Here is a 27699-nt window from a genome sequence, read left to right on the forward strand (position 1 = left end):
TGCAGCTGCCATCAATGGGCATCTGTGGTCTGTGACACAACATTTACATCCACATTTCCGGACCTTTCATTTTACGAACAGAGCGCTGCCCAACGCCTGTTTGAGCTTGATTTCCTCCCATGACACCCCCAGCCATCTATTCTCCATATGGATGATGCATAGGAGATAGTGAAGTAAGATGGGCCAACTTTTACCTTTGTGCTCCTCAAGATAAGAGAAAATGATGCAAAAGTAAAAAAAAATAAAAATAAAACAATATATATGTATATATATATATGTTCAGCACTCCATTCATTAAGGTTGCATCAAAATGTAAATCTTTGTTCTTTCCTCTCAGTTTGTCCAAACTACAGCCTGGCTAAATTTACATTTGGCCCACTTTGCCTTGTAACAGATATTCTGGAAAAAAAACTAGCCAACTTACCAGTTCAGGTAAATGTTTAGATAAATGATTTGCATAGTTCTAAATGCTGAAAAGTGACCAACATGCAACATTAATATTTTTAGACTTGGATAAATCGACATTGATGTAGCAGCCATTACGTCTGATATGCCGAGATTGTACCTTGACAAACTGGTGCTTATCACTCCTCCCATGTGCTTCTTCTTTTTACTGTCTGGCAGAAATGATGGATCCTCCTGAATGAATAGTCATATGACAATAAAAGTGCATTGTTTTCAAAATACAGAGGGTGGGTCAACTTATCTACTGGCTTATCTTACCCCACTCTCTCTTATATATCTTACCATTTATTGTATATAAGCTTGATGAGACAAGGTTTCCTTTTTCCTTTGGCATAGTCCATGTTTCAAGCTTGTTCTCACTTTGAATATATTAGCATCCTTCAGAGGTTAGCCTGGACACTGATATCAAGCTGGTATGCATTAAGCATAGTGACACCTCTCCAGTTAGGATTAATATCTCTTTTAATAGATGGCCGCACTGACCATCGTTCTCTCCCATCACACATTAGTAAGCAGTGGGCGCCCATGTTCACAACACTAGTTTACTGGTTATCCTTCCTTTGACCACGTTTGCTATGTACTAACCACTGCACACCAGAAAGACTCTACATAACCTGAACAATTTGGAGACACTTTAACACCAGTGATTGCCTTCATAATTTAATCCTTTGCTCAGATTACACTTGCCACGTTTATTCTGCTTCGGACATTTTGAGAACTGTCTGTTAATTTGCTGCCGAGTATAAAGCACCCCTTTATTAGGTCCAATTTGAAAAGTAATTCACTTCACCTCTATTTAATATAGTTTTAATGTTACAGCTGATCTGTTAAAATCTCCCCGCTTTGATCTCACTAATATGTTGATTACCGAGCAGGAAATGCCCTTGGTTTTAATCATAGAAATGTATTCAATCTAGTGGTATCAATTTTCATATCCAACTGTGTAGAGAATCAGCAAATTTCCTTAAGAAAAACAAAACAATGTACTACACAAGCAGACTATTAGAAATGAAAGAAAGAGGAGACAGATTTTGAGTTGCAGTTTAATTTTAGTGACAAAATCAAAAATAACAGTATTCAAAGGAAGTAAAGTCATCAACAACCCTGGATCTTTGCTGGCATGTTAAATACCTTGCAGAGTGTTTCTTTGAGAGGGAATATAATCTCTGTAGCTACAAAATTAGAATTGTAAAAGAATAGAAATAATAGTGAATGTAAATGTACGGATGACCTCAATGCTCATCCTTAAACATCATGTCATCGTTCTATTGCAATGAGTAGCAAACAGGAGAACAGAGTTGAGGCTTCTTTTACTGTACCTACTAAATATAGTGGATTGCACATTCTTTCAGGTTACCATACAGCTGCACAGTGACCTTTAATCATTTAACCGGCACTACATGGAAGTGATCTTCATTCTCACTTTGGTTTTAAGTGTCACACAAATCAATGCAGCTCAGGCAAACAGTTGAGAAGTTTTTGTCCACCTCGGATCGTTTTCTTTCTTTATCAGTGTTAGTGTAAACTAGAGGGGACACTGTTACGTGTAGGAAATCAAAAATTAGAACAAGTCGACAAAAGGCATCAAAAACCAAAGGATCTTGATGCTGTAAGCTCACACTCATTCTTTTTTTTTCTTCTAATCATTCACACTGATAAAGTGTCATAAATTATATACTGTATCTACATTCTACTCATTAAGATTGCTGGTGCTGCACAGTCATAACTAAGAGAGCATAACAAATAAGGCAAAGCCATAATTCTCCTCATTGTGTCTTAGTACAGCAGCTCTGGTCACAGACACTCTCTTGGGGCACACTCATGTCTTCCTCCATCATTTGGACTTAAGAAAAGCACAACACTACAGTATGACAGTCTCTATTGCTTACACTCCCTCTGCATGATGCCTCTGTGGCCTTCCATTTAATCTCAGAAGTTCACTCTGGTGTGACCAGAATTTGGTTTGTCATATGAGGAGATCTAGAACAGGTTCTCAGGCATGGCAGTGTAACTGAGAAGAAGTCTTCTTGTCATCCTGTTCGTCCAACAGTCAGTCTACTTAGGGCAGTTTTTTTTTTACACATGTCCGTATGTTATTAAAACAGTCGTGCCTGTTTCTTTAGCTCGTTCCTCTTCCACAAAGCCAGTCGGTCGAAATCTTCCACGGTCATTCCGAACACCTGGACAAACTCCTCTGGAGACAGGTGGCGCTAAGAGACAAGGGCAAGGACAATATGTTAACGCATATCATATTTTTTCTATCTATGATAAGTTTGACAAGGACACAATCTACAAGTTTTACATTTGAAAAATATTAAAACCATACTTTAACACTAGAATCATATCATAATATTCAATGTTAGAAGTCAAATCAAAAGGCAGCATAACATGTCCCATTCATAACTTACTTCCAGTCTGGCTCTGTCTACGTCTTTGGGCAGCCTGTTGCGCCCTCTGGTGGTGACAATGAGCGACTCGTAGGGGTGAATCTGCAGGGCAGGAGAGGTAATCACAATCTAAATTCATTTCACATATTTTGTTACAAAATCACTGTGAAAATTCAACCTAAAGAATACTGCTCATGGAATGGATTATTGAACGTTAATACCTCACCTTGTATTCTGCTGGAAGAAAAGAAAAATAGAGCCACATGAGTACTTTACATAAAAAGACTGAATTAACAGCAGCAATCTATTACGAGGCTGGTGCTTTACATTCCTATTAAAATTACCCCTGCTTCCCCAGTTGACCTCGCTGCCACTCTCAAACTGGTACTGGTAGCAATCGGCACTCTGAGGCTGCAGGGGCAGAGACAGTGAGATTAACGTATGTGCTAAGCTTCGGGGATTTTCTAATAAAGCAGCCTTGATAAGATTAAAATAGGTGGAAAAGATATAATAAATAAATAAGCTCTATAGTTCAGTCTGTGAACATGTCATGTTAACTGTGGTCTCACCCGCTGGATGCCATTGCGTCCATATCCTGGTAGTGAGGCTGACTTACAAACAAAATCTAAAATATACATAGAAAATAATATTAATAAAAAAGCCACTTAAATGTAAATTCCTTTTTAATGCACTCAGGCACGTCACGATAACATATCGGTACCAGTCAGTGCCACAAGATGGCGCTCACAGATAAACAAAAATAAATGTTAAAGTTCCTTATGAATGCACAAGGATACAGATGGTGAAACCAGTGCAAACACATAATTTATGAACCAATGCATGCCTCCAATGGAAAAGAAACAGCTAGAATTTAAATAAAACAGAAGCACAAACTTTAAGGGAAAGTAAGTGACCTTGTTTTACAGTAAGAAGCAATTATACAAAATAAACTCACCACTATCAGAGCTGTACTGAGATCGTGGAGCTGTGGGAAAAAAAAACATATCATACAGTTACCGGACATCACAATCATATCTTTTATGTTAAAAAGAAAAAGAAATGCTGCAGCCTATCCTGAATTTTGATTAAATTCCTCTGAACAAAAAAAAAAAACTTCAAGTCAAAATTTCTGCAGAGATTTGACTGCCATCTGTTTAGTCAGAGGCTTAACAAAGACACGGAAAAGAAGCAAGTTGGAATCCTATTGAGCCCTGGGAATGACCAACAAACAGAGCCAGCCGAGTCCTGTTCACTCGTGCTCCCTCCCAATTGAAAAATAGCTCTAATGAGAGATTTTACTGCCCATAAATAAAACAGGATATGGGACAGCAGCTGTGAGAGCACGAGTGTGAGATAGATACATAGATAGATGGAGTAGAATATGGAGAGCTATTTTGTTAGGGGAAAAATGAGAAACAAGCTATTAGGGGGAAAGGGCACCCTGTGAAAAAGATGGAGCAGGAGAGGGAAAAGAAAAAGGAAACACTTTGATAGAGATGGCGATAGGGCGATAGGGGCGATAGGCTAGTGTCTAGATGTCAGATGCCAAAACATGCTAAATAATCAGTTAAGCTTGGCCTTAACTGATTGAACTGAAAAACAGAAACAGCGCTGCTTGTGTCTGATCTTACATTATCACATTTGACATTTCTACATACCTCCTTGAACACATTTTTGTCATGTACTTTAAAAACATTCAGCATGATTCTCATCAGACATCTCCTCAGCAATGACAGGATATGTCCTCTACTGCTGCTGCTGCTGCTGGCCTACGGTTGGTTCAGCAACAATCTTTCTCAATAAACCACCCACCCTGCAGCAGCCATGACCCCCTGTGACCTGCATCCACAACCTCGCTGCCCTTGACTCAAACCACAGTGACAGCAGATATTGAGGCACATAAAAAGTCCCAGTGGCAACATATGTGATCACACTGGGAGAAGCATGGCTGTGCAGAACTACAGTTGGAGGTGCAGGTGTTCACAAACTTGCAGGCAAACAAGGTGGGGATGCGCTAAGGGGGGCAGGGTGGATCCTTACAGCCGTTGATAGTGTTGTTGTACGCCGTTGAGCCATAGCCTGTTGTCCCATAGCCTGTTGTGCCATAGCCTGTTGTGTTGAGCGTTTCCTTGCTCCCACTACGAGAATTCCGTGCGCTGCCCCAGGGGTCGTTGTCATAGGAACCAGATCTGGCTTTCATCTCTTCCTTTAGGATCATCCTCCCGATGCCACTCCCAATCTGAGGGGAGATGGTACGAGGAAGAAAGCACCAGGGGGGAAGAATAATGAAAGAAGCATCAGGAAAAACTGCTAATTTAATGTATAAAGGATACAATAAGCAAGAAAAGTAAAGAGATACAGTTTGGGCACCATACCATTAAAAGTGCATTATTTTTGGGGTGTTTCTGAGGAGAGAGCTAACTTCAAGCTGATGATGAAGCGAGGGAGAAAGAAAATAATGAAGCTCTTACTCTTTGAAGACTCTGACTCCAACTCTCTTCATCTCCTCCCGTCGAGAATCGTCTTCTTGGCGCCCGATAGGCTGACAGAGAAAAGAGATAAAAGAGATTCCCCTTGTATGAAAATAGATCTCCAAGTGGGAAAACAGTAACAAAGCGAGGGAGCAAATAAGTATGACAACACAGTTACAAAATGAACTGCACTCCTGTGTCTACGTTTCGTTGAGTGAAAAAAATCTTTGCTGGCCAAAATATGATAGTGTTACTTACCCCTGGGGGAGCTGGTGTATGGGTAGTAGTCAGACTCTGACTGTGCATATGGCTCCGGAGAGTAGGTGGACAGTCTGGAGGATCTGAGGATGTCCTCACTGGTCCTGCTTTTGGTGGCTGCTTCCATATGATTGTCTGTAACAAAATGTTTTGAGTTTGAAGAAAACAATTAAGAGACAAAACCAAAGCAGCTGATATTTCTGTTGAAGGAATAGTTGAGGAAGTGACATGTTATACAACCCAAATTCCAAAAAGGTTGGGGCACTGCGTAAAATGTAATGGAAAACAGAATGCAATGATTCAATTATTATTATTTTTTTTGGGTTCAGCAATTTGGAAAAAACTGTGGCAAAAAGTTTTGTCGCGATTTCAGAATTATGCTCTTTAATGTAAAATTGGGAATAATTAGAGTACATATTTCTGTGCAAGGGACACAAACAAAAATCTATATTGGCTGTCTATGATTTTTTGTCCCTCAAATGGAAGAGCAATAAAAACTAACATGATTCTGTGATGGAAGTTACTGAATGAACTCAGGGGCATTTCCAGATATTATTGTCTGTGAACACACTTTACCATATTATCCACAAATGTAGGTTAAAGCTCTGTCTGGGAAACAAGAAGCCATGACCGTGTCTTCTGTGGGCCAAAGCTCACTTTGCTTTGGAAATTGTGGACGCCGCGTACTCTGGACTAAAGAGGAGAGCACCCACCTGGCTTGTTTTCAGCACGTTCAAAAGCCTGCATCACTGATATCATGGGAGTGCATTAATGCCAATGGAACTGCACATATAAAAAGCACCATCAATACTGGTTTTGGTGCAACATATGCTCCCATACATATGCTCAGGCTTTGCATATATCAGAAAGATAGACTCCATCTCTTAAAACAGCATGGCTTTGAAGTAGAAGAGTCTGAGAGCTGGACTGGCCTGCAATCCAGACCTTTAACCGAATGGAAAGCATCATGAAACGCAAAATACGACAAAGAAGATGCATGACTGGTGAGCAGCTAGAATCATATATCAGACAAGAATGAGACGATGTTCCTCTCAAAGATTCAACAGCTGATCTCCTCAGTTTCCAGACGTCTACAGGCTGGTGTTAAAAGAAGAAGGGGCTGAGTGATTAACGTGGGCTTGACCCAAAATGTTTTGAGATGTGATGCAACTATCAAACTCAAGATTAGCTAACATTTTTCAGGAAATAGGAAAATGTTTCACTTTCAACATTCAATACGTTCTTTTGTGAATAAAACTTTGGTTTGTGACATAATATGATAAATAACATTCTGTTTCCAGTAACATTTTTACACAGCGTACCAACTGCACTCTCGTATACAAAGGAAAACATATAACGAATATGACAAAGATACACACTGAAATATCCTTTTTATATTACTAGTTTTCAGTCATGATATTCAACTTTCCTGTTAGACAAGATCAATGTTTTAGCCAATGGTAGGACAATAACTTGCATTCAAGGGGGTTCAGTTACAGCTTAGCCTGAGGCACACAGTCTTTTCACAAGCATTGTGAGAGGATGATATTGATGCCACTCCACACTACAGCACAGTCAGTGGGGATAACATGCAGTGTAATGTCACATAGATTGCTCTGCACTCTGTTAGCCATGCCGGCCCCAATTCACAATCCATTGGATTCCTATGAACATGATGGAGGACACTTGTGCTAGACTTTCTCATCAATTGGACATGTACAGTACTGTCAACTTAACAGCGAGCCACACTCACACACGCACACCACAACACGCTTCTTCAGCGACACATCTGCGAGCCACGCACAGAAAGGAAGATGTAAAAATATCTATTCACTAAGAATGAGCGAGCAGAGGGAGAATACTTACAGTGGCAAGGTCACCAGGTAAAGTGGAGCAGAGGGTGGAGGGAAGTGATTAAAGTGATTGGATGCAATAAAAAAAGAGGCAAAAAGAAAAGGGAAACATTATTGGAGCATCCAGGGGAATATGAGAATGTGAGGCTTTGCTGCCCATACGGAAGAGGAGATTAAAAAGGCAATAAGATGACTTTTGATAGAACCTCTTTTTCCATACAGGTAGCAAACTTAGCTAAAAGATTAGAACATAACTGGCTTAGAGTCCACAAAGAAACGTTTCAAATGTTTCTGTTGTGGCTTTGGTTTTAACGTCAATGGTGTTTAGTCCTGAAACAAGAGAAAGTGATAATCAATAGCTATTAAGGAATCCATAAAGTACAAGAAAGATCAATGAGACTGATGTCCACGTATGAGTTAACTGTCAGGATTCTAACGAGGCGAGCTGAAACATTTTTAATCTTGCTGTTTGCAGCATATGCTCACATGTTCATACCAGCAAAAATGTGTCTTTGCACGAAAACATGACCAGTGATGAACTAATCTTATAGCTGTGAAATACAGGAGGGTAGAAGTTTTTATACACGTGTCGACACAGTGTTCACTAACCAACACATGGTGTACAGCACAGAGGAGCATGCAAGACAACAACAAAGATAGACTATCCTTAGTCAAAAGATCCTGTGACTCTCAGCTGGAAAGCCTTTTTAAGTGCAATGTGACGAGGGGAGAGTGAGCCTCTTTCTTCTGCATTTTTACACTCAGACACGCTACCCAGATGGCTGGAGTGCATTTGAGTTTAATGACTTGCAAAAAACAAAACAAAACAAAAAAATTGCGTTTTGTGTTAACTGTACTGCCATGCTATTTGACCTAACAGCATAAATGCACATAATTGACATAATTCTCGCGCCCGTGCTAGATGTGTTTTTTTACAATCAGCCCAATTGCAGCCAATCTCCAGGTTCTACTTGGCTCCTTGGAAAAAACAACAAAGCATCTTTTTAAACCACACTCTGACCAATGGGTTACTAGGCAAGGCTGAGAAAACAAAATGACTCCAAAGCTAATGCAAATTCTTGTAATAATTAAGCTTCTTGCTGGGCTTTGTTCTGTTGTTCTGTTCTATTCTGGTTAAATGTGTCTCCCCAGAGTCACATGTACTGAGTACTTGTCACACTTGAACAAACCCTCACTTCATTCATGGCCTGCTCCATCCTCGTTTACTATCAAGAACCTATCCGGAACTGCACACAGAAGCAGGCTTACGCATAATCCTTGTGGCATACACAAAGCACTGCTCTTCTACATTAGGCTACAGCCTCAAATGCAAAAGATTTGACTTTCTCTTTTCTTCCAGCTCTAAAACAAGCTCCACAAGTCAAAGGGTATTGTCCCCCGTGCCTCTTCTATCACATCAATCCCTTCCATTCATCTGTCATTGTTAGCCAAGTGCAGTTAAACCAGCCAATGCTGAGGGCTCAGGTCAGCAAAAACATCTATGTTGAATATCAAACACAGTATGACTAAACTGACAGGAGGACAGGCAGGGTAAGGCGGGGCTAACTGCACTGTACCCGATCTCTTATAGATGGGAGGCTTCCTGTAGATGTTGGGGTCCCCTGTGGCTGAGGAGAGAAAGAGGAGATGAAGAGGTGAAACGTGGAGGAGTAAAGGAGGAGAAGAAGTGAATTGCTACTGGGATGATGGGACAGGAAAAGAAGGAGGAGGTTCGTTGTAAAGGAAGATAAAAGATGGTAAAGATGCAGTATGATGAGAAGACTATGCCTGAGTGATTATGTGTTACTTTCTGAATGACTTGCGTTTGTGAATAGCAGCTACTGAAAACTTTATGAGGATTGTGAGCGATGCAGTGGGGAGATGAAGAGTCCTACCTGGTACATGAAAATGTTTAGGGGGCTGGTTTGTGGTGGGTGTGCTTGGGCGCCCCTCTTGGCCATAACAAGGTGAACTCCTGCCACTCTCAGAGCCTGCAGCCAGCCACAGCCAATCACAGCAAAGGAAACATGAGCGTGAGGAAAGGCCTTAACACATGCAGATGAAAACTAACCTGCTAGAATGTGTCTTTACATTACAAGCTGACACTGAATAACTCTTCCTCTTATGCAATGATAAAGGCCATATACTTGTTAACAATACAGAAGGCATCTGATAACAGTAATCACAGTATCACTGCATAGGTGCACAGTTACATGAAATGACAACCAAGAAGCAACCGCAGCAAATGAGACAATGAGACAAGTATTATCACATTCTGGCCTGATGTGGGTATTCTTTTATTCCATTTCCTCACTAACATTATCTATATTTTCTTAGTAGCTACAAGGGTGCTGATGACAAACAGATGAAAATGACAAACAGCTTGATGTCTACTAAAAATGCAGCGATTCCTACATCTGCTTTGAATTTTATGCCATTACAGAGAGTATTAACCCAAGACTTTTCGTGTTGTCGTGTTTCGTGTACATGTCATTTCATATGTTGATGTACATCCTTTTTCTAGATTGCAGGCCTGCAACACATTCCAGAAAAAAACAAAACAAAAAAACAAAAAACAAGACAGGCAATTTAATGTTATTGCGGTGGAAAAAGGCACTACATCGAAAACGATCATTCATCACTTGCTGATATAACCACTAAAGCAAGAGATTAGGAAACCATACAGAGTTACTAGAGGCGGCTCTGGGCTCAGAGGCACCAGGGATGGACCATCACACAGTGGAAATTTGTATCAGTGTTCAAGATCTTGTGTGGAAGAAATGAACACTGTATGCATTGGATACAGTGTTCAAAGTGGAAAAGCACCATCCAGAGTCAGTAACCAGCGCAGGCTCTGTGATGGTATGTGGTTGCATCAGTCCATATGGCAAATCCCATTTATAATCCTGTGATTGGAAGCATTACTTTAGTATGTTGATATTATGCAGCTGCATATGCTGCCTTCAAGACAAAGACTTTTCCAGAGTCATCCATATATTTTCAAACAACGCCTAACCACATTCTGCACAAATCCCAAAGGCGTGGCTGCAGAAGAAGAGGGTATTGGAATGGCTTGCCCACAGCCCCAAACTCTTTCCAATAAAGGATATTCAGAGACTTTTGAAATGCGGCGTACTGTTGCACAACCGAAAACTTGCTTTCAGGAAGAATAGGACACAATATGGTAATATTACAGAGTTTTTCATTTTCAGAATGAGTTGCAGACCTGAAATGCAAAGAAGGATGAGTCTTCATAAATTATATGAATCTAATGAGTTAAAGAAATAATTAAAGAAAGAGGAAAGTAAATGCAAGAATCATGCCGTTTTAAAATGTATTCAATGTTATTTCCATTTCCCATACTGTACCAACTTTAAGTTAGGGTTGTATAAAACATCGTCATTTGTTTGCCTAATTGGTGCAAAACAAAACAAAGTCCAAAAAATATTGAATAATAAACAATTTTGCATTAGATGCCACTTTTCTTACCAGGGTAGCCAAAGTGCTGAGGAGAGCGAGGCATGATGGGAGACATGCCTTGACGACTAAATGTCGGGGAGTCGATATATCCTGGACTGGAGCAGCGGAGCTGCTTTGCATCCAGGCTGTCATAGTCCTGAAAAGACCAGGGAGATCAGTTCAACTTAAAGGGTGGCAGAGTGTTCTCTTAGTGACAGGCAAATATGACATGAGTTCACTTGTTGGACCTTACAGCAAGCACGAACACTTACCTGAGAATATGGTGAGAGAGTCCCAAGTGACTGCAGAATCAGTGGAGACAGAGAAGTTATCTTTTGGAGTAGTCAGGATATCAAAAACAAAATTCCGAGTGTCACATATTTAACTGACCAGAAGAAAAATGACCAGACAGACTGAATCATTTCCCAATTTGGGATGAATAAAGCATTACTCAATTTAACAGTTTTTCACTCAAAACTGATTTTTTTTAAACAGGAAAAGTTGGATTTTTTTTTAGGGAACACAGCTAATTTGCTTTGTAAGATATCACTTTAATATCTGTCAAAATACCATTTATGTATATGTTTTAAACTTCAAAGCAGTTTCAATGCACACAAAGCAGACAGATATGAGAGTGGCAACGTTCTTCTCATCAAAGTTTTGGCAATAAAACAACAACTGACAAAATGTTCAACTAATCCTGTACCCTATACGTTAGACATTTACTGGGGAAGAATTTTTCTGTCAGGCAGTAAACACTTCAGGTTCATTATTTTTAATTAAGTTTGATTAAATGTTTTTCAAATGTTTTATTCACAGCTATAAAAAGTACAAACTTCACAGCTTCTCACTGTGAACAAAGTCTTCTTGCAAAGTTCACTGCGTACCCCCAGTAATATGAAGGGAAATGAAAAAAAGAGGAATGCTTCTGAATATCAAACCTTATTAAACTGACTTTGCAAATGGCATTTTTACAGCCAGTTTCAATAGGAATTTCAATCATGAGCTCAATCGTTTTACCAAATCAAAATCATAAAAACAGACGGCAACAAATCTAGAAGCATTTTTCTGTTTAAAAAAAAAAAAAAAGAAACAACGAGCCCAACAAAGCAAATAGGCTTTATGAGGACACACGCTTTCACTTCTCCTGAAAAGTGTGTTGAAGTTGTACCTCCCCATAGCTGTAATTGTCTAGCCTGTCATCAGAGGTGTATCTGTGGTACGGCTGGTATGAGGAGGAAATGAGATCTGGCTGTTGGACCTCGTATATGGCCCGGACCTTTGGCAGGGCAGCTAAGTCCTTATAATCTAGGATCTCATTCTCCACTCTGGCCTGGAGAGAGGACACAAACACACCCACCACAGACAGAGACAACAGCAACAAGACCCAACATCAACCGCATGGACAATGCAAAGAGTAGAATGAAAACTCCACCAATGTTATCATTCAGGTGTACGTAGAGTGATGAGCCAACAAGAGCTGATGAAGCACACAGTAGCATAAAATGGACACATGCACACTGCAGAGCTTGACAGTGCTGTAAGTTGTTGACCTTCATCAGCCAAGCACATGTGAGAAAGAAAGCAGAGGAAGCAAAGACAGCCAGAGAGGGTGAGAAATAGGGGAGGTGTGGAGACAGTAGGGAGGACAAGTCTGCTTACACTGCGTTTCTCCCTCATCCATCACCTTAAACAGAAAGGTCATTGATTATGAGAAAAGAGCGGAGCAGAGAGCAGGGACTCTAGCATGCTTGCAAGCAACCCTTGACATGCTAATACTGCCGTTATATACAGCTACACTCAGCAGACTGCTGAGCAGCAGGCTGAGGACTTGTAATGATGGAAGTGGTCCAATTCTGTACTGCCTATGCTGACAAGCTTCACATTCTAAGCTATCTGTACATCTATCTGTCCATCTACCCATCAAACACCATAAAACACCATAAAACACCATAAAACACCATAAAACACGGTGCATGCAGGCTAAGGAATATGCATACCCTTGTTCAGATTATTAATTCAGTGGTGGTTAAAGTTCTAAAATATATCTGAACTTGCCAGGGCTTCCTGCTACTGATCACGGTTGACTGCAACTGGTGTATTTTCTGTGCAAACATATAAAGTGATGGAAAAGTCCAACAAGCTCAGTGCACATTTGCAATGAACTGAAAGTTTCTGAAATAGAGTTTTGCAGTGTCGTGGACTGAGAGGCTGTCATCCAGGACAAAGGTCCTGCTCCAAAATGGACACCTCCAAGCTCAACTTAAAGGGATAGTTCGCCTCTTTTGACATGAAGCTGTATGACATCCCATGTTAGCAATATCATTTATGAACATTTTCTTACCCCCTGCTGCCTCCTGTGAGCCGAGTTCCAGCCTCGTTTTGGCGTAGACGAAGGTAGTCCGGCTAGCTGGCTGGGGTTTAAAAAATAAAGCGTCTTGCTTCTCAAAGCGATATGCATTCAAAAGAGTAATACATTTGCATCACAAAATCGTTCATCAAGAAAAAGTAAGACCTCACAATCGCTTGGCGCTATTTTTGCTTCCCTTCATATCAATGCGTTCAGCCACCTAGCGATAGCCGCACCTGTTACGGTGTTTGCTGCTCGGAAGCAGGGGACTGCTGGGTCTGCACTTCGGTCTGCACAGTTTACACAGCCCGTAGTGATACAAAGGGAGAGAGAAATAGCGCCAAGCGATTGTGAGGTCTGACGTTTTCTGGATGAACGATTTTGTGATGCAAATGTATTACTCTTTTGAACGTATATCGTTTTGAGAAGCAAGACGCTTTATTTTTTAAGCCCCAGCCAACTAACCGGACTACCTTCGTCAACGCCAAAACGAGGCTGGAACTCGGCTCACAGGACGCAGCAGGGGGTAAGTCAATGTTCATAAATGATATTACCAATATGGGATGTCATACAGCTTTATGTCAAAAGAGGTGACCTATCCCTTTAAGCTTGCAGCAGACCAACACGACAAAGAACAAAGCAAAAGCAATTCAAACCACGAACATTGTACCAGTTGTTCATGGTGGCGGTAAAATCATGCTTTCCAACTAATTTGCTTACTGATTACACGATGTGGATGAAATGACAAAGAACTGCTTCTGAATTCTTCAGCTAAACCCCAAATGATCAGCGAGTGAGTTGAAACTTGGATATAATTAGGTGTTCTAAGAGGACATAGTCTCTGAACACACATCAAAGCTTACTGTTGAATGGAGAAAACAGACAAACAAAGGGGTTCCCGAAAGTCCTGACCTCAGTCCTATCAGAAATATGTGGACTGTGCTTAAAAGTTGGGTCCTTGCCAAGATATCTACAAATTCTGTCAGTTCTGCCAAGAACACCAAAACTAAAATAAAAACTTATCTTCAAAAAAAAAAGACAGATTTTTACTTCAAGCATACACTATCAACACCGTCCATACATTCACTGTCAGTAAGACTTATCTACGCTTAAATTACTTCAGGATTTCAAATTCTAAATCAAAGCAATAAGAGACATAATTTTTTTTACAGTTGTCCATCTGCTCTGACAATCTGGAAATGTGCAGGATCCACAAATGGTCACAACACTGGTGGATCAAAACAGATTAATAACTGATGGGCTGACACTGTCATTTCCAGAGACATACAGCTAGTAATGCTCACATCTTTATCTCACAACATTTATCTTTCATTTTTGCCACTATAGACTAAAAATGGACATCACAGATGTAAAACTTGACCAATCTTGATTGGGAAAACTTCCGTTTTGCTGTGTCTTGTTGTTCACAACGTCACAACAAGCTACTTAACAAAATACTGACACAACACAAGTGATGACGACAGAGGTTAGACACAGACGAGGGAACAGGCCAAGGGAGTGAGCAGCCTTGCAGATTGGTGCTTAACCATTCAAGCCTGTGGGTAGTGTTTGTGTTTCTGGTGCCGCAAGTGCGCCTCAGGTTTAAGATCAACGGCAGCCAAAGGTTACTAAAAGTTGCAGAGCCACAGGTTACTTACACATATAACTCTACTGGGAGAGCCTATGGAGGATCCCGGTGGAGAGATGGAGGTCTCGGAAAGGCGTCTGTGCTGTGAGGTACAGTCAAAGCAAGGAAGGTGGAGAATGACAAAAATGCACACACTGAGAAAATGACATTTCCATTGGCATATTTTCATTTGAAACTCCTCCTCACCCTGAGTCTCCTTTCTGCCCTCGCCGCCTGCTTGCATAAAGGGTGCCACACCTCACACCCTGGTGAGCAAGACGAAAGAACAACAGGTGTTGGTGCATTCCGTGAATTCATCAACAATGGCAAGTGTGAGGTTCGGATTTTACCTGTCAGGTACATTTCCTCTCCCTCTTTGAACATCATGTTGCAGCGGGCACATCGAGCACAGGTCGGGTGGTAGTGTTTCCCTCCTGCCTGAAAGACAGAGAAGTGACTGAACATAAATTATCACCATGAAGAGTATAATCTACAAATTGCACCCCAACCTTGAGAACGCATTGTCTTCGTGTTTTCTACCGTGCATCACTTGACCAAGAGTGACCTCAGAGAGTGCTAAGACATTACAAGATGGGCGGTAGCTGCTTCACGCAGAAATCAAAAGCACGCCACCACCCATTCTCCCCATGCCATAATTAGAGCAAAACTCCCTGTAGGTCAGTCACATGAGGAAAAGAATGTGCAATGCAGAGAAGGAGGGTGGCCATGTTGGTGAAGGACACAGGAATGTTAAACATGTCCTAAGACATCCCCTGAGGGGACAGATCCAAGCATAGATGCAGGGCGTAGGCAAAATGGACACATAACGTGGATGCGGTTCATGGGCCTGCTGATTCTCACGTGTCTCTGCAGGACTGATGGCTGAGGCGTGGCCCCGTCCCATCACCTCTGCCTTTTTCTGACACACCATTAGAGAATTCCTATTTATAGAAGCACTGCTGACAAGCAGACCTGAACTATGTCAAGCGAACACACAGAGCATGCAAGTTTAACTGTGTGTGGTGGAGTATCATTTTATGCAATTTCATGCTGCACTGACTTTTCCTAATCTTCATAAAGCAAATCTTTATATGTTCTCTGCAAGAAATGCCAGCGTGTAGCATGATTGTTAATTGTATCTGAGCTGCACCTTAAATAATACCCGCGCTCGCTGTGCAAGGGCTCCGCTCAGGTTACTGTGAAATGAAAGCCTGGCGAGGATGCAGCATTTCAGTCCCCTGCTTTCCGAGCAACAGATCTCTGATCATATGGTATCAGTTCAGAAATTTTCTGCTACTGTTTCTAATAAGGCCTCCATTCTCTGCGCTGGCGTTAATGGGCTGCTAAATCTATTGTTAAACTGAGATGTCAAGTGGAATAAAAGGAAGGAAAAGAAGGTTTTAGGATCTTCTGTGAAATTGGACAAAATATATTCTCTATGCAACAAGCCTAATCATCAACACAGGCACTGACATGGACAAAACAGTCCAGGTTTGTAACATAGGATAGTCCATAAACACAAAAGTTCCCAAGATGGAACCCATCAGTTTTTCTTATTTTTAATGGATTGTATGCTTTAAGTCTGGGGACTAAATCTAGATTAGGCTTCCTTTGAGGTAGATCAGTTGCATGCTGCATCTTAAAGAAGTGTTTTTCCTTGCTATCAAAACTTGACAGGAAAACAGACTGAATATGTGCAAGCGCGCACACACACCCACCCACACACACGCGTTCAAAGATAAAGTGAGATAGACATAGAGGAAAACGAAGGAGAGACTTGCGTATAAAGGCTGACATGTCCCCATGTCTATAAATAGGCCATGGAGGCTGACAGTCAGGAACAAAGCACTTTACACCAGTTATTCTGACAAGCAAAGGACCACAGGGAAATTTGGCCCTGTATGTGTGTTGTATGTGCGTGTACAACAAAGTTTGAAAAAAAACATGCTCTCCTCAGACAAGAGACACCCTCCAGAGGCTCCTCCAAAACATTGAATTAGCATCTGAACTAAATCACTTCCATTATTTCCATCTCTACCACCTTAAGTATTTCCTTTCACTTCTTTGTTGAACATTTCACCTCAGCTTCTTCTCTTCCGTGGCCCTCCTTTCACTGCTGACCTCTACCATCTCTTTCAGAAACTGCTTCAGTGTAAAAGCACATTTTTCTCACAGCAGATTCTGTAATGTGTCTCCCCCTCTACCATTTTTTTCCCCATCCCTCTTGACCCGCTAATCTTTTTATAGCTCCCTTTTTCCTCTTCACTCCTTACAAAATGTTAAAATTCAGTCCAGCTTTTTGCCAGTTGTTACTGCAGCCTGTCACTTCAGGAGGGAACCCTGTAAAAGGGTGCATATGCTCTGATGTTGAACACAGCTACAACAATTCAGCTGAATTGTTTCCAAACACACTTTTTATCACTCAATCTTAAGTCGCCCGCTCCCTGGAGCACAGCGGGGCTTAAGCGGAGCTGAGGATGAAATGCGACTGCTCATTTCTGATAATGTTGATTAGGCTCAGTTACTATAGGCATCTCCCAATTTGGATTTCTGTATGACCACAGATTTGTAGAGATTATGTGCAGCTCAGTCTCTGTTGGCTTCTTCTGATGCTAAAATCTCACCTCTAGAACTCGTCCACTGATGTATCTGTTGCAAGTCTCACATTTCACCCCATACTGGGCGTGGTAATCTGCTTCACAGTATGGCACTCCGTCCCTACAACACAAGGAACAGAAAAGATAGTGCCGTAGTGGCTCAAATGCACAGTTTACTGTAACTTATCTGGGGAAACTGGATAGGAAAAAAAAGAGCCGCAAAGTGAGACATCAGAGCAGACAATGTCTCTCTGTAGTTTCCCCCTCTCTACACACTCACTTGCTGATGTACTCTCCAGTAAGGACCATGTTGCAGGTTTGACATCTGAAGCAGCTGACGTGCCACTGTTTCTCCAACGCCAGAAGAGACTGACCCTGCTTGATCTCAGCTCCACATCCAGCGCAGTCTGGAGAGGAGGCATGTGTGAGAGACAAAAAGGAAGATGCATGAGGAAACACAGATAGAGGAAGAGGAAAAGTTGAGGGAAAAAAGGGAAGGTAAAAGACAGAGAGAGAGGCAAAAGTCAAACGGTTACTGTGCCCCTGAGTGTTCATTTCTAATGTTCTACCACAGTTCCTTAATAAACAGCTTCACTAATAAAGGATGTTGTAGTTGATGATGTCCTTGATGCACATGCACACTGTATAAATGCAAGCATATTACATATTCTATTTCCCATTGATGTTTGCCCCAGCAGGTATGACCATTTCTAACTGTATTAGTAACTAGAGGGACATAGAAGCAGCAAATGATACATGGCCGCAGAGTCATAAAGCTGAAAGAAGGTCAGCCCTCAATTTGTTTTTCTATTTGGAAGACATGGCTCAGTTTAACCTTTTCCGACCCGTTCTACTGCCCCTAAAAGAAGAAGGTGGGTCATCAGGGACCACTCCACTCTGCCTTGTCAGCCAAGACAAACTGGGTTTTTCAGTAAAACCCTGCAGTGTATAGAGTCAGGTTTCTGCTGCATAAATAAATCTTAACCGTGGCAAAAGTGCTGAGTATAAAGAGTCAGGATATCTGCCTCAGACTGAAGGTGTATACAGCTGAATTTCCACTGAGTCATTACCATTTCCAATTTAATCAGCTGAATAAGAAATAGATAATCTACAATTATGTATCATTGAATGTGGTTCCGCAAAAACTGATGGAGAAAAGAAGTTTGCTACATTGTCATCGAGGATGGAGCAGCAAGTCATTTTCTCAGCTGTCAATATGAAGCAAGATTAGATGTGCAAAGAGTTGCATGAAGCCTGGTTCTGCAGAAAACTCTTTTTGGAAGTAAATGCGCACAGCTCTGACCACTATTCAGCTATTTTTCTTTTTCAGGACCTGTCCGTCAGCACATTTAATTTCAGATGAGGTACAGTGTGGGAGATATAACTAATTAACTCGCAAATTGCGACGATTAAAGAGTAATAAAAGAAGAATAGACTTCCAGCAGGGTGTGCAAAAAGCCCCAACTCTTTCTGTCAAACATGTTGATGCTCCAGTTATCACTTTAGTGTGAATGGCTGTTTGTGGGACTGGTACACTGGCATTTATGGCTGATTTTTTGCTACAACTGAATGAACACAGGGGTTAAACTACTTTAAAAAGAAATATTGATTCATTTCTGGTGTATAGTCAGGAGAGTGTATTCAGTACAATTAACCCTATCATACAGAACGAAAAGGATTTTCGTTCTATATGGATAAGGATACAACAAAATACAACATTTTAAGTCACATGCTTTAAAGCACAGAAAAAGGTTTCTTTTCTTTAATAAGTATTGGAACATTAGACCAAAAACTCTAACAAAAGGAGGGAAATAAGATTTCTCTATTGGGTGTAGAAAGAAGCAAACTTTCCACCTGGGAACACCTCATTTTTTGCATTTCCTCCTGAACTAATTATTTTGTACATGGAAAAAATGTCTACCACTGTGGCACACAGAGTATAATGATCCATTCTTAAATATCTTATTCTTTCCACAAAACAAGGCTGCGTCGTTTTATATTTAGTGTTTGCACTTTGAGTCCCATCTCACACTGTGCATCCTCATAACGCAGAATGATGAACGCGTACCTTGGGAGCCGTTTGAATTTTATTCTCCTGAATGGAGCGATCTGGGAGAGACAGTTATTCACTGCCTCTCTACCATCTGTTATGACTGCACAGCCAGTGAGCAGCAGCCTGCTGTTTGTCTGCCGCACTTCATAAACGATTCCCTATCAGTCACTATCACTCTCTTGCATAATCGTAATTTGTCATTCTTTTACTTTACACTGAGAAATTAGGGGATGTAAACTCTCCTATAACACACAGTATACAAAATTTGTTTCAGCTAAACATAGTTAGGTAGTTCATTGCATAGCACATGTGCGAGTGTGCAAAAATATATTCAATCATCTATATGTTAAGAGTTGACAGTGCAGAGTGAATGATGTGCCTGCTTCTGTAGCGCAATTATCAGCTGTCACATCAACATGACGGGCCGGATAACTGATTAGACAGACACATTGCATTAGATGCAACCTAACTGTAGTCCCTGGTGGTCTTAAACAGAACGGACAGAGCAAGGCGGACGCTGAACTTACGGCTGGGCCCGTGGATCTTGATGGGTTCATTTGACTTGACAAGTGTGTGGGAGCACTGCTGGCACACGCAGTCCTTTCCACTGAATGTCACCCTGTCTCCAATTGGAAAGGCTTTACTGTGGAAGCAAAAAAAAAAAAAAAATGTTTAGTGAGTGTTAGAAAGCAGAGCAAAAGAGGAGATAATATGCCTGCAGCCTTTCAGCGTGTTTACATCCAAGTGTACAATGTGCATGGAAATAACAAAAGGATGCTGGCAGGAGCATGACTGTGTGACAGACAAGCCATAATCCTGCTGACACCAGCTGAATACAGTCTGACATCCTCCATGAAGCTGAAAATACATTTACAAACAGTTGTGCCCACGGGTTAATAGGATGTTGATTGTGGCAGGAGCACCTGGCTTCTCTGTGATTAAAGAGGCGATAATGTGTTGTTGCCAGGGGATTCTAAAAGGAAAACTAGCCCTCTCAGTGAGAATGAAAACTTATTAGGGAGACTGCGTGGAGTGCATACTGATCTCAACTGCCTGCTTCTTGCTCAGCATTGCTGTCAAGTTGGCCATGCCTTATTCACTCCCTACACAGCTGCTGCCAGTGGGTCACTGTTTTCCACACAGTTATAAAGCCACACTTGAATAAAGTAGAATAAATACACACATGCTGACAAACTGAGAACATGACAGGATGACAACATCTATAAAATCAAATTTACCATCATACAATGTTTTAACTCCCTTTCCTCTCCTTCTGGAGGAGAAAGATTGATTTCTGCATGACTGGGGAGGACAGAAGAATAAATGGGGAGCTAAAAGGCTTAGGGAAGGCTGTTTAGAAGACACAGACGACAGTAATCCTTTTTAACCCCCCCCAGCCCCCCTCCCCCCTTCCCCCACCGAGGCCCGGAGCCGAAGCCAACACTCAGAGGGAGGCTGGAGTCTTCAACAGGGCTCACAGTCAGCACACAAGTCCAGTACATCCATGTGTTCGTTTGCAGATGTTCAGAGGCAAGCATGTCAGATGTCTTCTGTCAGAGGATGCGGGTGGGAAGGTTGTGAGGCCATTTAGGAGCACTTTATAGCCGTTTGTGGAAGGTACTGGCATATATAGTCATTTCTATACCCGCTAAATCCAGAGGTGCTGGAGCCTGTCCCAGCTGTCATTAGGCGAGAGGCAGGGTGCACCCTGGTCACCATCACTGGGACACTCACTCTCACTCCTAGTCAATTTAGAGTGACCAATTAAAATGACACGCATGTTTTTGAGCGGTGGGAGTAAGCCAGAGAAGGATATACGGGGAGAACATGCACACCACCGTGTAGCCCAAACATTTGGGCAGGTCCAAAAATGAGGTAAATAAAACCTCAGATGAACAACAACAGATGACATATTACACTGTGTCATTATTTATTGAAGTAAAGAGAAGCTCCAGAATTTGGGATTTTTCCTAAACAGCCTATTTAATATTCTACTTCCAGAATCTCATGACAGTTCAAGCTAATATAAATAAAAAAAAGTTGCCGACGGCAGCTTTAACAGTTGGTATGAGGTCTGCTGACATGCTGGGTTTGTTTTTTACCAAATGTAACGCTCTGCTTTATGAACAAACATCTGCACTTTGCTCTCATCTGTCCTAAGGACATTGATCTAAAAGTCCTATGGATTGCTCAAATGGAACTTTACAAACCTAAGCTATACAGCTGTGCTCGAGGGAAAGAGCCTTTTTTTTTTCTTTCTATTCATGCAAGCCGTACAGATGTGGCCCCTTAGAATAGCCTCTTCCAGTCAAAGCCCAGTCAGTTCAGCCAGACCTTGCAGATAATTGGCTAGGAAGTGAATTAATCTTTTTTCGCTGTAGAATGATGGACTCCAGACTGTCTGGAAATGCCCTTGGCTGTGTCTCTCCTAACAGCAAGAAGACTCCTGGTTAGCTTGGGCTTTCCTGTGTCTCCCTACACATGTGTGGGTTCTCTCCAGGTTCTCTGGAGGTTAATTGGTGATTCTAAAGTGACCCTAGGAGTGAGCATGTGTGTGCATGGTTGTTTGTCTCATCATGCTTTGTGTTATCTCTGTGTTGGGCTGATGATCTGTCCAAGGTGTGGCCTGCCTCTCCCCCAATGGCAGCTGCACAGTGTCCAGCTCCCCAGCAACCTGTACTGGATATAGTGGGTATAGAAAGTGGACGGATGGATGGATGGCCAAATAAAACTTCCCCAGATTGATGGACAGTGACAATTTCTTCTCCAAGATGATTGCTGATGTCTCTCCTCTGTAAACAATTCTGTTTTTACAGAGGGGATCAAACATACTGATGATCAAATTCTAAAGTGTATTTGATTTTCAGAACTTGATTAGGATTCTAGCTTAGTTTGTGTTCAATGAATAAAGACATCACATAATATTCCATTTGTTTTTGGTTAATCTTTTACCTAATTTTAACATCTTAATTTTCTTTATTATTTAGTCTCAATACATAAATCCTTAGAATTGAAAAAGCAAATAATTCCTTTTTTTAGTGTACAAATCTTGCCCTCCAGTCATTTAGATTTGCTTCTTTAAACTTCTATTTTACTCAAAAAGGGGCAGCTTTCATGCATAAAACAGAAAGGGCAGGCAAGTGAACAAAGCATATGATCCAACAGAGACATTCCAGCACACAAATTATTGAACAAAGGCCCTGGTAAACACTGAAAAGAACACAGACCGATGAAAACTGATAATGCATATTACTCACTTTTGCTGAGCTCAAGGTTTACCATCTGCAATTTAGCTCAGACAATTTTCTTTTCATTTCAATCTAACAAGCTACAATGGGCCATTTAGTAAAGCATGTGCGCTTTGATTTTGAGGCCCGAAGCCGGATTTTTGGGGTTTGTATCTGGATCCAGTTCCAAGCATGACAGGCTGAATATTTTCCACATCTAAGAGTCTGACCAAAGAAGTCTTAGCGTATCGTCCAAGTTTTGCTCGAAAAATGCTGTCATGGTGAAGAAGTCTATGTTTGACCTTGTCTTTACCTGTGGGTTACTTTCACTCCCTCAAGGCACTCTTGCCTTGTCAGCCTTTCTCAGCATCTTAATAATTCACTCTGTTTACATATTTAATGCATGTTTTTTTCTTTCTTTTTTTAAAAAACTGACCGCAAAATTTAAATTATTTCTGGCTTAGCGATATGCCCTGAAGCTATGATCACTGCTGCTTTTTAAAAGAAATAAAAATCTAAAACTGAAAAGGGATCTGATCCCATTAAGAGCTGAGGCCATGATGACAAAAAAAAGAAAAGAAAAGCAGCATAGTGATGAAGACATGAAGGAGAACGATTTGATGCAGATGATGATAGAGAGCAAGAAGATAATGATGAAGATAATGAGAATGGTGAAGGGGGAGTGAGAGGAAAGGGAAAAACTGTCCAAACGAAAAACAGGAGTGGAGGATGAGATAAAAGGAGGAACAAGTAAAAACTGTGTGCGATGTGACAGGGGGCAGACGGAACACGGAAAAAGAGATTTGCCCAGCGGCTTCTCGCTGTCTCCTCCAGTTGACTCTTAGCCGAGACACGATTCCAATAGCAGAGCTGACCAGGTGTTTCAATCAGTAAGATTTGTGCACTGACAACACACACAAAAACCCTGTCAGTACCAGGACTGCTCCACTGACTGTCGCTGGTCAGCTGACTTTCCTCTCTTACACACAGCTGCTGGGTGTGACTGCCAAGGTCGAGCGGACGCCCAACAAGATACAACCACTTCTCGCTTGAGGGGAGGCAAGTAAAGATCAGTCTCATGTAAACCTTACCACACATCAAAACAGACAGGGGTGGCAGAATAAGAGACAGATAATCCATAGCTTCATGTTTGTCTATCTGCTCAGCAAACAGAGAGACTAGAAACACAACAGAGAAAGAGAGCAACAAAGGGAGTAAGACGGTGAAATAAAAGGAGAAAAAGAAACCCAGCACGATGCCGACGATCGTTATGGAGGGGCTTAACATGAACACAGATGGAGGTCAATGGAGACATGGCCTACTTTTGCTAAATCTAACTGCATGAAACACCTGGTCAGCTCCGCTATTGGAATCACGTCTCAGCCAAGCAAAAAGACACTCTGAGCTTTTAATGAGCTTTTAATTCAATTAGACATCAGAAGCTGACTTGCATTAATGGCTAAATGCTTAAGTCAGTGAACCTTTCTATTTTTTAATTCAAAAGACGCAAATAGTGCAGCATCGTTTCTGAGAGGATTGAATGGTCATGAAGAAGAAAACAGTGACTCATGGCACTGAGAAGTTGAAAACATTTCTTATTCAGTGCCTCAACAATCCTTTCCCTGTTCTGGATCTCTTCTTCTATCATGCTGCCCTCTAAGAGGCTGCTGATGAATCCTCCCAGAATAGATTCAGAGGAAGAAAGTTTAAAAAGTCAAGTGATGTGCACAAGACGCTTTTTTTCTACACTCAATAAGCAGGGGACTCAGTGCACGCAAGCAGGGGGAAGCACTGATGAGCAAATAAAGAAATTTAACTCTTTGAATAAAAGCTCATCCACTATTCAGTCTTATAGTTACAGCAGATGCATGCATCGCAGTTGTGTTTTTTTGAAACTGCATATTTTGAGATACTGATGAGCTCCTTGAAGAGCAACATAACTTGAAGTGACATAAAAACCAACTGACAACTTTTTTTTTCTTTTTTTTGAATAGCAATTTTTCAGTGTAACTCTCATGTTTTACAAATCACCACAACGCACCAATCCCAATACAGTTATGTTACAGAAGGTTTCATTCATACTGGGAAAGCTGCTACTCTGAGGTCAAAGTAAAAAGGTGTAGCTATGTTTCTATCTGTGGTGCAAATGCAACCAGACAGAGAGATCACTTTTACCGCTTCATTTTTGGACTTGGAGGCAGGGTATTTTAGCTTGAATATAATGCAGTAGATTGGTTTGGTAGTAGTTGATTTGTATGAGCTGCAGTGAATATTTGGCAAATATTTGGCAGCATAATACCAGAAATAGTCAAACGTAATATTCAGAATTCAAAATTGGATTTCAAAGCCATTTCTCAAACATCTACATGGTTGTGCTGTAAATTTGACTTGGAAATCTAGAAATATAAGTGTGGAAAAGAACGTGATGTAAAAAAAAACTGTCGGAAATGTGTAGAACCCCTGATAAGTTTACCCCCTCTGTTCTAAAATGCTGAAAAAAAAAAAGCCAGACATTCGATACAATTTTAAATTCGTAGGGACCAAAATTGGACTACAGTATTGAATTAATCTAAAGTATTGGACTTTAAACACTTTTACAGCTTACTCCCCCCAGGTGGCCATAAATATCAATTCAGCACTAGTTTAATTACACAGAGTTCTTCAAAATACTTATCACTATCACATTGATACAAGGTTATATAAAAAAAAAAACAATCTAAACTTACTATAACACAGCCCAATTAGTCATTTGTAGAGGTAAATGTTCACTTGCCAGGAATTTTGTGTAGCCAATACAGCGGCAACAGAAAAAGCACACATTTTTTTAAAAATTCAAAAGTTTGCCAGGTTACAAGACACAGTTCCAAAACACTTAAGTTGAAAATGAAGTTGAGGAGAATTCTGTGATTTGTGTGGCCTACAATGGCGACTGCCCACCTGCAAACACTGCAGACAAAGCACTTCGGGTGGTACGTACGTCCCAGAGCAGAGACCACCTCTCCTGTGATGAAGCTGTCACAGCGGTCGCAGCGCGTGCCGTACAGACGCTGGTAGTCTGCCGTACAGATGTACTCACCCTTCTTCTGGAAGAAGCCAGACCGTGCCAGATCACAATTACACACTGTAGAGAGAAGCAGTGAAAGAACATGAGAGCCAGAGGTTGAACAAACAGTAAAAACATATGGAATAATGTGCGAATGTCATGAATGCCATTTTAAGCATCAAACTCTTAAAGTGTGCTTGTTTGTCCTGTGTGTATGTTTGTCTTCACACATGGCTGCTAAGGAAGTTAATCAGTTCCAGACAGTGGTGAGCCAATTTGCTCTGATGGGAAAATAATGATATGATCAGTGTAAAAGTCATTTTGTGCTGAACAATGCAAAGAGAGTCAAAACAGTGAACTGCATCAGAACATCGACGACAAACTCATTACATCCTGCTTCAAAAGACAGAGAAATGTTTTGCTGTGTATCCACAAGGGGAACGGTCAGTCTGTGTATGTGCATATTGTATATACTAAGAAGACAATATGTATGATTGCTCTTTGCTTTACAAATAAGAGGGAATTCCAGTGGGTGTAAAAGCGTTTTTAAAGATCAGTGGCCAGTGTGGTTTCTGGTGTAATTTTTCCAGTCTATGTGGTTTACCATCAGGAAGAGTTGCCAATTATTGTAAAACTGACTAATTAAAAAAGGCTATGACCTGAAAACATGTCACTGATGGGGATAAAGGTGGATGAATTTATTTTTAAGAACCAATTTAATCAAGTGAGAATGATAACCCTAACCAACGCTGAACTCTGTTTTAGTTTTTTTTTTTTTTAGTTTTGGTCCATCTCCTGCTGTGACATTGGGACTGTAATTATCACACAGCTACACTTATCGTGTAACTGCAACCGTCATTACTGCAATTGCTATTATCAGGCCATTTCTGTCCAACGTGGAGGAATGGTGGTGAAAAGGAAAAGTTTGACATTTTGAAACATATATTTTCTACTCTTTTCCTTTGTAAAAAAAAAAGCTGGTTAGCTTACTACAAATAGGCACTAAAAATGAAAACATGGGGGGAAGCATGTCTGATCAGCCACAACATTAAAACAACGGACAACTGAAGAGAATCGATAAATTGCTTCAAATGCAGTTTTCTGGTCAGAATGCTTGGGTCCTGGTATGATGTGGATGTTACTTTGGTGTGACCATCTGCTTAAACACGTGACAGACCAAGCACACCCGATGGAAATGGCACACGCTACACGTCTACAAAATGCACTGAAATGCACAGAGGACCCATTCTGCAGCCCCTGTGTCCAAACAGTCTTGTGTTCATCCCACAATATGTCAGATTGTTTAGGATACACAGTGTTAGGCAGCTTGTTTTAATGATGATGATGCGGCTGATCAGTGTACAGCCCCAGCCTTGCCTTTCGAGGGATAAGCTTTATCATCTTGTGATTCTTAACTACAAAGATAATATATTTGAACACTTTTCTCTTGCTTAAAGGCATCCATAGCCACAATTTTCCATGACTGCTTGCAAACACTACACTCAAACTCTGCCCCCTCCTCTGCAACTCTGCCAGCTGTGTTTAAGCACTGTGTTTACAGGGCTCCCAGCACTAAAATGACACCCATGCTCTAAAACACATAAGAACGCATCCACACTTCCCAAGATCTCCACGCAATCCCTTTTCTCCTTTAATAGCTTTATGTAGCAGACTTTAGGCATGTTTTTCCATTAACTGTTATTAAACTAGCTGGTGAGCTCAAACTTAACTGCAAAGCAAGCTAGCTTGAGATCTCATCAATTCCAGAACACTGGCGCTTTAAGCACAATATCAGCGCAAACTACACAATGATGTATGCTTATCTGTAGCATACAAACAAAGCAAAGTGCAGGAGACTAATAGACTTCTTCAAAACGTACATGAGACCTGCACTGAAGCTTTTTGTGTC

At 41.1% G+C, this 27699-nt stretch overlaps 1 protein-coding gene across 7 annotated transcripts in view; it reads right to left on the reverse strand.

Annotated features, from left to right (window-relative positions):
* Positions 1-1494: 1494 nt before the first annotated feature.
* Positions 1495-27699, reverse strand: part of ablim3 (actin binding LIM protein family, member 3) — a 45885-nt gene continuing 19680 nt past the window's right edge. Inside the window, exons 3-23 of one of the 7 annotated variants that reach the window (XM_075481042.1) lie at positions 25685-25868; positions 20048-20163; positions 17748-17874; positions 17495-17588; positions 15221-15308; positions 15078-15136; positions 14902-14973; positions 12065-12226; positions 11166-11195; positions 10924-11050; positions 9330-9425; positions 9012-9062; positions 5582-5698; positions 5324-5394; positions 4893-5091; positions 3808-3837; positions 3422-3477; positions 3197-3263; positions 3079-3089; positions 2874-2954; positions 1495-2675 (exon numbers count right to left, since the gene is read on the reverse strand). In XM_075481042.1, the coding sequence (XP_075337157.1) occupies positions 2562-2675; positions 2874-2954; positions 3079-3089; positions 3197-3263; positions 3422-3477; positions 3808-3837; positions 4893-5091; positions 5324-5394; positions 5582-5698; positions 9012-9062; positions 9330-9425; positions 10924-11050; positions 11166-11195; positions 12065-12226; positions 14902-14973; positions 15078-15136; positions 15221-15308; positions 17495-17588; positions 17748-17874; positions 20048-20163; positions 25685-25868 (1952 nt within the window). In that variant the 3' untranslated portion in view covers positions 1495-2561. Of the gene's footprint in view, positions 2676-2873; positions 2955-3078; positions 3264-3421; positions 3478-3807; positions 3838-4892; positions 5092-5323; positions 5395-5581; positions 5717-9011; positions 9063-9329; positions 9426-10923; positions 11051-11165; positions 11226-12064; positions 12227-14901; positions 14974-15077; positions 15137-15220; positions 15309-17494; positions 17589-17747; positions 17875-20047; positions 20164-25684; positions 25869-27699 lie in introns of all 7 variants that reach the window. The other 6 variants (XM_075481038.1, XM_075481037.1, XM_075481036.1 and 3 more) reach the window with 6 other exon arrangements.

This window comes from Odontesthes bonariensis, chromosome 13, assembly GCF_027942865.1.
Source record: "Odontesthes bonariensis isolate fOdoBon6 chromosome 13, fOdoBon6.hap1, whole genome shotgun sequence".
NCBI classification, from domain to species: Eukaryota; Metazoa; Chordata; class Actinopteri; order Atheriniformes; family Atherinopsidae; genus Odontesthes; species Odontesthes bonariensis.